This window comes from Pleurodeles waltl, chromosome 1_1 (genome assembly GCF_031143425.1).
Source record: "Pleurodeles waltl isolate 20211129_DDA chromosome 1_1, aPleWal1.hap1.20221129, whole genome shotgun sequence".
NCBI lineage: Eukaryota > Metazoa > Chordata > Amphibia > Caudata > Salamandridae > Pleurodeles > Pleurodeles waltl.
In genome coordinates this window covers 548,639,444-548,652,460 of record NC_090436.1, presented here as the reverse complement: position 1 = coordinate 548,652,460, position 13,017 = coordinate 548,639,444, and the positions used below count along the sequence as shown (strand labels likewise).

The 13,017-nt window shown below is 47.7% G+C and overlaps 1 protein-coding gene across 3 annotated transcripts in view; it reads left to right on the top strand.

Moving 5' to 3' along the window:
* The window catches only part of CHD1 (chromodomain helicase DNA binding protein 1), a 1,172,453-nt gene that overhangs the window by 965,302 nt on the left and 194,134 nt on the right, over window positions 1–13,017 (top strand). For all 3 annotated transcript variants that reach the window (XM_069225994.1, XM_069225985.1, XM_069225977.1), the window contains exon 33: window positions 1,569–1,747. In XM_069225994.1, the coding sequence (XP_069082095.1) occupies window positions 1,569–1,747 (179 nt within the window). The remainder of the gene's footprint in view (window positions 1–1,568; window positions 1,748–13,017) is intronic.

The following is a 13,017-nucleotide window of genomic DNA, read 5'->3' as shown; positions in this document are numbered from 1 at the left end:
CTTGAGTATTCTTAGGAACTCTGAGAAAATTGTTTTCTTTCTTGGCTATTTTGCTGTAGAAGTTTTTGTTTTACCTATTACCCTTGTCTGTGGTGGAGAACGTGCCTAATATCATAAACATTAGTCAGTTAGTCTCCTCCATTGTGGAGCATTTCTCCCCTTCAACTGTGCATTGATGAACCCTATCTGAGTCACATGGAACACACCTGCTTATGCTCCTTTGATGAACTACTGCCGTCGCTTAGCCCCTGGGCACCCTGAAATGTTTGATGGCCCATGAGTCAAAAATGATTGAGGTGGTAGGGAGGAAGGTCTCCTCTGAGAACCTTGCCCTTTGCTTTAGTAACACAATTTGCCTTCTAGACAGTTATTCACATTAATTGTGGGAAATTGCACGATTGGTCGTTGGGAAACTTCTTGACCACCTTTGTGACCATTTTGCAGATGTTGTGTGCAACAGGAAAGATGTAACCAAGCAAGTCCTACGCTGTGGTTTGGACATACTGAATTTGACGACACAACCCCTAGGCTCTTTTATTACCATCCGTCGTGATGCCTGGATGTGCTTTACAAGCCTCTCTGATGATGTGAAAGCAAATCTTATTGACATTGATTTTTCAAAAGCCTTTGATCCTGGAAAGCCAACAGAAACCAATTGCATAGCCTATTATCAGGAAATCTCTTGAGACACTTGATAGAATCATCCCGGCCAAGAGTATGAAATGCCATGGTAAACCCTGGTCTCCCTGGTATTATGATTTGTTAAAAACTTTAAAAGGCATTTGTCGATAACTTGAACGTAACTGACTTAGGGAGTATAGAGAAGGCGAGAAGAAATGTTTTAAAAAAAGCTCTCTGGGAGTATAAATTTGAGGTTAGGAGAGCTAAAGCAGAATACTTTGCCAGTACCATTCTCTCCTCTACTAACAGTTCAAAGAAGGTGTTCGAGATTTTTCGGGGTTTAATCCACCCCAAGTGTGCTAAACAGGAAGTTCTCCCTTCACAGAAACTCTGTGATGATCTTGCCAATTACTTTGATATTAAGATCTGTGAGATCGTAGAGGCTCGTAGTCCTCAGTCCCAGAAAGTTGTCCCTATTCTGAAACCCAGACCTGTGACTGGGGGTGAATGTTTTAGTGTTCAGCACTCCATCCATCATCTTTTTGTGTTGCACATATTTTCATATACTGATCCAATGTTACTGTTGGTGCACTTCAGTTTCTTTCAATTGTGGAAAAAGGACGGGGAACTGATGTCAGTGCTCTGTAGTAATATACCGTTCTTCAATTTCACCTGGGTGGATCCTAGAGTCAAGGCGCCATCTTTTGGATCAGGAAAGCTACTTATTCTTCCTGGGTCCAGTCTGGTACCTGGAGGAGATTCAAGGGGTGAGGTAGTTCTATACACCAGAAAGAATATTACCAAATGTAATGAACTTGTTCTGTCAGCTTTCTTTCAGCCTTAAACCCCTTTCATATCCCTGTGCATGTATCATAACAAGAATAGAATGTACTTTGATCATAGATGTTTTTCTTACATTTAAATGTGTTTTTTGATTAATTTCATAGTGTAAAGAGAGAATGAGGCCTGTTAAGGCAGCACTGAAACAATTGGATCGACCAGAGAAAGGTCTGTCCGAGAGAGAACAACTGGAGCACACTCGGCAGTGCTTGATTAAGATTGGTGATCATATAACAGAATGCCTGAAAGAGTACTCTAACCCTGAACATATTAAACAATGGAGAAAGTAAGTAAAACATAGATTTATTTTTGTGAGAAAAAGTATAGGTTTAAAACAATTTGATATAATTTAAATAATGCAGCAAAGTTTTTGTTTTATTTATTTAGCTTTTGTATAGCACTTTATATCAAATAATTGTCAATTGTGCAATATGAAATCCTCTTGGATACCATGCATACAATCTTACACAATAAATAACTCACTTAAAACGTTCTTTCATGTTATAAAAACAAACCTTTACGAAGCCATCAGTCTAGGTCTTTCAGCACTTAAACACTTCTTTAACATAAAAACAATTAGGCCTATTTAAGTGTATATCTTATCCCTCAATGCAAAATATATAATCAATAACTAATTCACACCTCAGTTAATTGCTTTCTTCTGCATTGTATAGAATATAGTTAGATTTGTAGACCTATCAACAAGCTCCACATTCATGCCCTTGTTATATAACGGTGGTAGCATGTGTAGCAGCAGATTCACATGTTCAGCATAGTTCTGCGATCTAGTGTGTTGGGCTCGGATGTGTACAATTTGTTTTTCTTTGAAGAAATCTTTTGAGTCACGAGGTGTAGTGACTCTTCCTGTCCTCCTACGACTGATAATGCACATAAGCATTGACTCAATAGTTAGATTGTTTTCTTCCACCATCTGGGTCAGACGTGCTTCGCCAGGGCTCTGAGTCAGCGGTGCGTGGTGCACTTCATCGGTGCTTCTAGAGTCTCTTCTCCTCTTAGCCTCATCAGTCCTTTGCATCCAATTTTCAGCATCTCCGTCGTGGTCCATCCATTGGATGCACATCTTCAGGTTCATCAACTCCCCACTCTTTTCTGTTCTGTTGGTCTCATGCGAGCACAGTGAAAAAAAGACCATCTGGAATTGTGATTTTCAGCTTGTTCGATGCGCCATGGAACAGCACCAAACCAACAGTACCCGTGCCATCTTCGGGGGAAGACATAAAAGAAGAAGGAGAGTCTGAGGTCGAACAAATTGCGGCCTTCAGCCTGTATCCCGTTTCACCCTTGGACTCTGGTTACAAATCCGCAGCCCACACCGGGTCATGGTCAGAAGAGGACAACAGTGAGTATTAGTCCTTACCAATAAGTCCCTTTAAACCCCTCTGTGGGATGGACGTCGAACCCACACTCGGGGAAACGGCCGTTGGAGCTGCTACTTCCTCCTAGCCATGTCTGCCAGCAACCTAAGGCCTCTAAGCCAGCTCTGACTTTGTGCCAAGCAAACTGCCCAAGACCTGGCCCACTTTGATGCTAATAGCTCCCTCGTTATTACCTGTGGTATAGACACCAGCCCTGCGGGCTCCTCCGAGTCAAAACAACGGTCGGCATTGAAAAGAGCCTTGAAGCTGAAACACCCTTCAGTATCCGGTCGGCATCCTCTGCATACTCCAAGGATCAGGAGCTGCCGATTCTGCAACACCTTCAGAAGTAGTTGGACTGGGAAAATTACTGCAAAGCCTCCACCAAAGGTGCAGGAGACACTTCCTCACAACAAGAGGAAACTGACTTTTGAAGATTAGCTACTTCACTTGATGTGACCAACTATGGCAGGAATTTAGTCAGGGGAGCCATCAAGGCCCTTAGAAATAGTTACCTCCACAGAAGAAGCAGTCTTCAAACAGTGCCAGGCACTTTATCCGTGCTGTATTGGATTCCTATGGAGTGGTCCTGATGCTAGGGATGAAGGATGCTCAAGATGTTCCAAGGATGCTATGGATGCAGTGCGGTCAATGTGGGTCTTGCTACAACTACTCCTCAATCTCTGAGCTGGGTGAGGCAGTCTTGATCACAGGGTCGAAGTCATACGAAGTTCTCTCCAGACTGGCAGAAGTTCAGTCACCACTGGACTACCAGTCACCCGGTGTCACGGTTACAGAAGTATAGGAAGCTAGCTCCCTATATAGTGCTTTAAAATGAATAGAGGCAAAAATAGATAGGACTAATGCTCTATTTTTTGGTAGTGTGTGCGAGCAGTAGGCTTATCAGAGGGTAGTTTTAAGCATTTGTTGTACACACACAGGCAATAAATGAAGAACACACACTCAGAGACTTAACTCCAGGCCAATAGTTTTTTTTATATTGACAAATATATTTTCTTAATTTATTTTAGAACCACAAGTTCAAGATTTGAAGTAAATACATAAAATGCAAGGTACTCCACACAGGTAAGTTAGAAAATTTGATTTAGAGCAATAACATACACAGTTTTAGTTAAAATGGCAATAAGCTATTTTAAAAGTGGACACCGTGCAAAAATCAACAGTTCCTGGGGGAGGTAAGTAATGATTAGTTTTTCAGGTAAGCTAGGCACTTAGAAGTTAAAGTTCCTGGACATAGGCAGCCCACCTTTGGGGGTTCAAGGCAACCCCAAAGTCACCACACCAGCAACACAGGGCCGGTCAGGTGCAGAGGTCAAAGGAGGGCCCAAAACACTTAGGCGCCTATGGAGAACAGGGGTGCTCTGGTTCCAGTCTGCCAGAAGGTAAGTACCTGCGTCTTCTGAGGGCCGACCAGGGGGTTTTGTAGAGCACTGGGAGAGACACAAGTAGGCACACAAAACACACCCTCAGAGGCACAGGGGCGGCCGGGTGCAGTGTGCAAAGCAGGCGTCAGGTTTGTAATTGAAATCAATGGAGGGACCCGGGGGTCACTCTAGCGGTGCAGGCAGGGCACAGGGGGGCTTCTCGGACCAGCCACTGGCTGGGCTAGGCAGAGGGTCGCCTGAGGGTCACTCTTGCACTGGAGTTCGGTTCCTTCTGGTCCTGGGGGCTGTGGGTGCAGTGCTTGGTCCAGGCGTTGGGTTCCTTGTTATAGGCAGTCGCGGTCAGGGGGAGCCTCTGGATTCTCTCTGCATGCGTCGCTGTGGAGGTCTAGGGGGGTCATCTCTGGTTATTCATGAGGTCGCAGTCACCTGGGAGTCCTCCCTGTAGTGTTGGTTTTCTGGAGCTCGAGCCGTAGGCGTCTGGTGCAGAGGGTGACGTCTCGCGCTTCCGGTGGGAAGAGTGAGGTCTTTAAAAGTTGCAAGAAAGTTGCAAAGTTGTTGCTGTTTGTGAACAGTGCCGCTGTTCTCTGGAGTTTCTTGGTCCTTCGGATTTCAGGGAAGTCCTCTGAGGCTTCAGAGGTCGCTGGTCCCTGTCGGATGTGTCGCTGTGCAGTTTCTTTGAGTCTGGGGACAGGCCGGTAGGGCTGGGGCCAAAGCAGTTGTGTCTGCGGGGCTTTCAGGTCAGCAGTCCTTCTTGTTGTTGTAGGTTACAGGAATCTGATTTCCTGGGTTCTGGGGTGCCCCTAAATACTAGATTTAGGGGTGTTTTTAGGTCAGGAGGTCAGTAGCCATTGGCTACTGTTCTGGAGGGTGGCTACACCCTCTTTGTGCCCCCTCCCTGAGGGTAGGGGGGCACATCCCTAATCCTATTGGTAGAATCCTCCAATCTCAAGATGGAAGATTTCCATAGGCAGGAGTCACCTCAGCTCAGGACACCTTGGGGCAGTCCTGACTGGTGGGTGACTCCTACTTGTTTTTCTCATTATCTCCTCCAGCCTTGCTGCCAAAAGTGGGGGCAGTGGCCGGAGGGGCAGGCATCTCCACTAGCTGGGATGCCCTGGAGTGCTGTAACAAAAGGCATGAGCCTTTGAGGCTCACCGCCAGGTGTTACAGTTCCTGCAGGGGGAGGTATGAAGCACCTCCACCCAGTACAGGCTTTGTTCCTGGCCACAGAGTGACAAAGGCACTCTCCCCATGTGGCCAGCAACATGTCTGGTTGTGGCAGGCTGGCAGAAACTGGTCAGCCTAGCACTCGGGGTCGGACTGGTATTCAAGGGGCATCTCTAAGATGCCCTCTGGGTGCATTTTACAATAAATCCCACAATCAGTGTGCATTTATTGTGCTGAGAAGTTTGATACCAAACTTCCCAGATTTCAGTGTAGCCATTATGGAACTGTGGAGTTCGTATTTGACAAACTCCCATACTCTTTATGGCTACCCTGCACTTACAATGTCTAAGGTTTTGCTTAGACACTCTAAGGGCTTAGTGCTCATGCACATATGCCCTCACCTGTGGTATAGGGCACCCTGCCTTAGGGCTGTAAGGCCTGCTAGAGGGGTGACTTACCTGTGCCACAGGCAGTGTGAGGTGGGCATGGCATTCTGAGGGGAGTGCCATGTCGACTTAATCATTTTCTCTCCACCAGCACACACAAGCTGTGAGGCAGTGTGCATGTACTAGGGGTCCCTAGGGTGGCATAATACATGCTGCAGCCCTTAGAGACTGTCTCTGTCATCAGGGCCCTTGGTACCAGGGGTACCATTTACATGGGACTTATCTGGGTGTCAGGGCTGTGCCAATTGTGGGAACAAAGGTACAGTTTAGGAAAGAACACTGGTGCTGGGGCCTGGTTAGCAGGGTCCCAGCACACTTTCAATCATAACTGGCATCAGCAAAAGGCAAAAATGCAGGGGGTAACCATGCCAAGGAGGCATTTCCTTACAAGTCTTCATTATTTGTCAGGCGAGGAAGAGTAAGGGAGCAGGCTGCATATTTTCTGCGCCTACTATGCCTCACATCCTACTGTCCAGGTCATTCCCTTTGGGAAGCTAACCTACTTCAACAGTGTTAGGGCCCCATTTAGCATGTTCTTCTTTTGCGTTTTCCTTTCTCTTGGGATGAGGGATGTCCACCTCTGCTAACCATATCTTACCCATGGCAACCCCAGCTTACTCAAAGAGGTTACCCACAAATGGGGTAACCCCACCAAGACCGTTCGGGGCGTAGCTTGCTATTTGACATGTGGTTGGACCACTATGCCAAGGATAGTGCAGCCATAAAGACTAACACCCAACAGAGGCCACTGACAGCTGCCAGTACCCAGAACCACATCTTTGGCTCTTCACTGACAGTTGGAGGGCCAAGTTACCAGCTTCTTTAGGTTCAGCATGCCTCTCTGCTGTTTTAGAGTGGGAGATTACTACATCCTGTAGCAAACACCCTTCTTCCACTCTCTTTTCTGAGGTGCCACCAACTCAAGCTTAAAAGTTGTCTGACTAGTCAGGACTTCTTGTGGGTCAGGCCAGCTTCACCAGTGCCAACTTTGGAGTTCTTCCTCACTGGAGCAGAATCTCCTTGGCTTACTGAAACCTTGGCTAAACGTTGCCCACCCTTCTTACACTTCTTTCCTTTCTTTTTCTTCTGGGGCTTACTTGAACACCCTGCATGGGCAGCATCTCCAGAATCCTTGGAAGAGGGCTGGCACTGTCCAGCTCCTTTTTTGGGCTTTGACCAACCTCTGTTGCCCCACCTTCTACTTAAAAGCTAAGAGGAACTCTTCATCTGAGGAATCATCCCCTATGGCTACACTGGTAACCCTAGGGGTTTGCTAGTGGCTTTGTTTTTAGGACAGGCAGTGTCCTATGTTCGGTGCCCTGTCTGCTTAGGCAGAGCACCATGCCTTAGTGGCATTCCAGTTTTTACCCTGGTACCCATTTTTGTTTTGTGAGGTGTCTTGAGACCCACCCTCCTGAACAGATTTTTGAAGGCCTACTGAGGATGCCTTTTCTTTATTTCTAGGATTGTCCACCTTTTTCTCTTGGGACGGGGGGATTCCCTGACTCTTTCTTGTAGTCACCCTCTTCCTGTCTTGACTTGGACACCCCAGTTCTAACCCAATAATCACCCTTCCTCCCCAGGTCTTGGGGAGAGACTGGCCCCAGGTAGACTAGGTATTGATGCAACTTCTCAGAAGTACAGTTACTTAATAGGTGTTCCTTCATAATCAAATTATAAAGCCCATCATTATCTTGCACCCGACTTTTCTTTAACCATCCACCTAATGTTTTCACTGAAAAGTCCACAAAATCACCCCAGGACTCACTTGGAGTTTTGTGAGTCTTCCTGAACCTTATTCTATATACTTCAGTGGTCAACCCAGATCCCTTCATCAGGGTAGCCTTCATGAGATCATAGGATGTTGCATCTGCCTCATTCAGTGTGAAGAGTCTATCCCTACACTTTCCTCAACAGTACCCAAAGTAGTGTTTGTCAAGTCTTCGGCAATCACAGGCCCTTTCATAGAATGTGTACCACTTAGTGATATCATCACCTTCCTCATATTTGGGGGCAATCCCTCTGGAGATTTTAGGGTCACAGTGCTCTACTCTGTCCCAAGTTATGATACTGTTGCCACCATTCATGGGTGCTAAACTAATTTCTATTATTTCCCTTTCTATAGCTGAGACCCTGTTTTCCAGGCCCAGTCTCTTAACAAGTCTCTCCAAGAGAGCATTATTTTCAGAGCTTCCATCTCTGGACTTTGAGGAACCTTTGCCACTCTCACTAGAGGGAGGTGTCCTCGACACTTGGGGTATAGATTCCTCTCCTTCAGGTGGTGTAGGGTGTAGGAAAGTAGCACCTTTCTGACATAGTTTCCCCCACTTTTCGCCTGGTGTCAGTATATTTAGACTGTAGTACACTGGGAGCCTGCTACCCAGGACCCCTGTCAGTGTTCTGTTAACTACATTTAGTTGGTAAGTAACTTTTACACCTCACAGTTGGCATACTGGTGCATCCATGTAAGTCCCTAGTATATGGTACTTGGGTACCTAAGGCATTGGTACACCAGGGGTTCCCCATGGGCTGCAGCATATATTGTGCCACTTATGGGCCCTATGCAAACTGTGACTACAGGCCTGTTATTGCAGCCTGTGTGAAATGGTGTGTGCACCTTTCACCCCAGATATAAGGTTTACCTTATATTTCAGTCACTTCACTCTGACCTAGTAAGTCACCCGTAAGGTAGGCCCTTCAACCCAAGGGCAGGGTGCATGGTTCTAATTGCGAGGGCACCCCTACATTAGCAGAGGTGGCCCTTCAAACCCCAGACTCCATTTTCTGGGTTTTGTAAGTGTGGGGAAGCCATCTTAAGGTATGTAGTGGACATTGGTCAACACAAGATGTCCAACTACTTAATGGCTTCACCGAACCGTCATGTTTGGTATCAAACATGTTGCAATCATGCAACTACACCGATTCCAGTGCTAGTTGCATGATTCCATGTACTCTGGGAGTTCCCTAGGGGATCCCCCATGTCTGCCTGAACAGCCTTGCAGGGTCTGCATGCCAGCCCATGCTGCTGCCGACCCCAGGCACTGTTCTGCCCTCCTGCTGCTGAGCCTAACTTGAGCAGGGGAAGGCAGAATAAAGGATTTCCTGTAGAGGAGAAGTGCTACCACCTCTCCTTTAGTAATAGTTGTCTCTGGGCTGGGGTGGGGGTGCCTCTGAGCGCCACCAGACAGCTTTGAAGGGTACATTTGGTGCCCTCCTTGCATAAACTGGTTTACTCCAGTGCAGGAGCCCCCAGTTCCCGCTATGGCGCGAAACCACACAAACAAGAGGGGAGTGACCACTCCCCCCGTCCAGCTCCTCCCCTAGGATTCTGTCACCTTGAAAATAAGTTTAGCACAGGCCCCTGGGTGCATCTGACTGGTTAGTCCAGCTGGTTAACTGTTAGACTTTTCTTTCTTGGCATGGTCTCCCTTAACTTTTTGCTTCTGTTTCCCAGGTTGTTGATGTGTGCTGGACTCTGATTTTGCTGTTTTTGTTACTCTGGGCACTTTCCCACTGCTAACCAGTGCTAAAGTGCAATTGCTCCTTTACAAAATGTAACTGGCTTATCCATGATTGGCATATTTGATTTATCAGTAAGTCCCTAGTACAGTGCACTAGAGGTGCCCAGGGCCTGTAAATCAAATGCTGCTAGTGGGCCTGCAGCACTGGTTGTGCAACCCACATAAGTAGCTCTGTAATCATGTTCCGAACCTGCCATTGCAGTGTCTGTGTGTGCAGTTTTAACTGTAAATTCGACTTGGCAAGTGTACCCACTTGACAGGGTTAAACCTTCCCTTTTCTTACATGTAAGACACCTTTAAGGTAGGCCCCAGGTAGCCCCAAGGACACAGGGTGCAGTATATGGTTAAGGTAGGACATACAGTAATATGTTTTATATGTCCTGACCGTAAAATACTACTAATTTCGTTCTTCACTGTTGTAAGGCCTGTCTTAGGTTAACATGGGGGCTACCTTTAAATATGACTACAGTGTAGATTCCCTTTGGGAGCGGATGGACATGTGGAGTTTTGGGTCTCTGAGCTCACAATTTAAAAATAGTGAAGTTGATTTTAAGATTTTGTATTTGAAAATGCCACTTTTAGAAAGTGAGCCTTTTCTTGCTTATACCATTTCTTTGGCTCTGCGTGTTTGTGGATTCCCTGTCTAGGTCAGTTTGACAGTTGGGCTGGTCGCACCTCACACTAGACTGTGACACAAAGGGAGCTGGAGTGTAGTCTGCATTTCCTGATGAGTCATCTGTTCTAGGAGGGAGGGGAGGAGTGGTCACTCACACCTGAAAGGGCTGTGCCTGCCCTCACAATGCAGTCTCCAACCCCCTGGTGAGTGTCTGGGGCATGGCCTGGTCAAGTCAGGACTTCACATTCAAGAGAGACTTTGCTTTGAAGTAGGCTCACTTCAAAGGAGAAATTGGGTATAAGAAGGGCACCCACAGACTTTAGAACACTTCTGGAAACCAAGAGGAACCTCTGCCTGGAGAAGAGCTGAAGAAGTGAGGAAGAAGAGCTGCCCTGCCTGTGACTGTGCTTTGTGGAGCTATCCTGCAGTTGCTGCTTCTGCCAGAGTAAGAGGGCAAAGACTAGACTTTGTGGGCCTTCCATCTTGTGAAGATCTCCAAGAGCTGGCCTCCTGTTGTTTTAAGTCTCAGGGACAGCAAAGACTTCTCTCTGCCAGCAACTGGAATCTCTGAAGAGACTCCTACTCTGCCCTGTGGTGCCCATCCAGTTCCTGGGACCCTGAAAGGAGAAGCTGGCAGCCTAAAAGGAAGAAATCCACGCACAGAACGCCGTGCGGTGAAAAGATCGACGCAACTCCGATCTGAGGCTGAAAAGTCAACGCCCCGCCAGCTACGCGGCTGAAAATCATCGCTCGCCTGTAACGTGACCGAAGAATTGACGCACTGAGCTGGAGAAATGACGCACAGCATCGCTGGCGGAGGCAGGGAGATCGCAACCCGTGCTGCGTGGTTTTCGGATCATCGTGGCTGGATTTCCAACTAAGGTGCCCTCTGTGTGCACTTTTTAATCCATCACTGGGGTCATTGAGGGTTTATTATTCTGAAATGTTTGATCTCAAACATCCCAGGGTTCAGAGAAGCCATCACGTAGCTGGGGAACTTGTAGTGACCAGTTTCCAGCACATGCTTTTAAAATGGCTTCCCTGTACATTTACTATTTCTGAGAATCAACAAAGACATAGAAGGTACATATTGGTTCATGCAGCTATGCCCTTACATGTAATATAATGCACCCTGCCTTTGGGCTGTAAGGCCTGCTAGAGGGGTGACTTACATATACTACATGCCTTATTTAGGGGACATAGCGCACTGGCTGTGTGCCATGTCGTGTTTTCAATTTTGGAAGCACCTTGTTATGCAGCCTGCAATGTCAGTCTGCATAAGGTTGGTGCTGGGTCCCTGAGTGGAACAAGTAGTGCTGAAGCTCTCAGGGGCCCTCTTCAGTACCCATGCCGTAGGTACCAGGAGTACCATTTCTTAGGGACTTATAGGGGACTGAGGAGTCTGGTCACTTGGAGATCAAGTGACCAGGTGTCTTGGTTTAAGGAAGAAGCACTGGCACTGGGGACCTGGTTAGCTGGAGCTCAGCCCAGTGTCCTTCAGTCGAAGTTGCATGTTAAAACCAGGCAAAAAGTGTTGGGGGTACAGCAACCAGAACCCAGCTCCCTACACAGGCCCTCACGGATGTCCTACTGGGTACCTGGTCCAAACCCATCACAGGGGCGCCAGTGAACAGGACAATTGCCTGTCACCATTTCCCTGCTCCAGGAGACCCAAATTTTCTGACGCAACACCTCACCCCTGAGAGCTTGGTTTCCAAGCCTTCGCTTCCCAGTGTGCGTTCTCTTCTGCTCTCCCTGAGAGGGAATCCGAAAGCCTGGGTACACTTGGGAAAAAGATTTGTTTCGTCCACCAGCCTAGCGTTGCTGCCCGTAATCACTGCATACCTTTAGGGTTGTTATTTCCATACGCTGTGGGATACGGTTGCACAAGTGCTGCCGGAGGTCAAGGAGGAGGGCAGGGATGTACTCTCTCAGGCAGTTGCCGATGGTAGAGAGCATATTTCACCATTCGTTGTGGACTGGACACAACCTACTCACTAGGCAGAGCAGTTTCGTCGACAGTGTCCCTGAGGCACCAAGCTGAGGACGTCTCTCTTTTCAGGGAATGTCCAAACTACTTTGATGGACTCGGTGCTCGAGTGCTTCAAGGATTCTCCTGCTACGGCCAGGTGTTTGGGCCTCTTGGTGGTCCCTTGTCCCCCTCAGTCTTCTTTTGTCCCCTTTCGTAGCTACGGAAGGGGCCTCCAACTGCGTCCATTTCCGACCACCCACCATGCCACGCATGCTGCTCAGCCTCTGCGTGGTTGAGGGCGTGGATCCACCGACCTCACCCGCCACCAGATTGTCCACCACCCACCCCTCTGCAGCAGCCTCTAAGCCTTCATAGTCTGACTCTCTCCCACCAGGGGCCAGTTGGAGGCAAGATCTGCTATCACCTGCTCTCTGGCAATCCGTCACGTCAGACAGGTGGGTTTTGAAGATAGTCCAAAGGGTATACTCCCTCCCATTCGAGAATACCCCTCCATCCTTGCGACCATACTATGATCGGATGACAAAGAATCACCTGGCACTTCTCCACGAGGAGCTTACATCTCTTTTGGCCAAGGGAGCCATAGAGGGTTCCTGTGCCAGAAGTAGTTCATTGTTGCTGTTCCCTCTACTTTCTGGTACCCAAAAAGGACAAGGGCCTCTGCCCTATCCCAGACCTTCGGTCCCTCAATCTCTTCCTCAAGAAGGAGTAGTTCAGGATGCTCATTCTGGCTCAGGATCTATCTGCCCCGGACCCAGGAGACTAGATGCTAGTGTTGGTCTTGCAGGATGCTTATTTTCATTATCCCATCCTGCCTGCCACAGACATTACTTGTGGTTCAATGTAAGCCAGAAGCTGTTTCAGTTCACAGTGCTTTCCTTTGGCCTTACCAGCACCCCTCAGGTGTTCACCAAGGTGATGGTTGCGCTCATGTGCGCAGATCAGGGTTTCAGTCTTCCTCTATCTCAATGACTAGCTGTTGAAGGTGGACTCGCCCCAGGCTGTCATCTCTTACCTCCAGACTGTGGCAGACT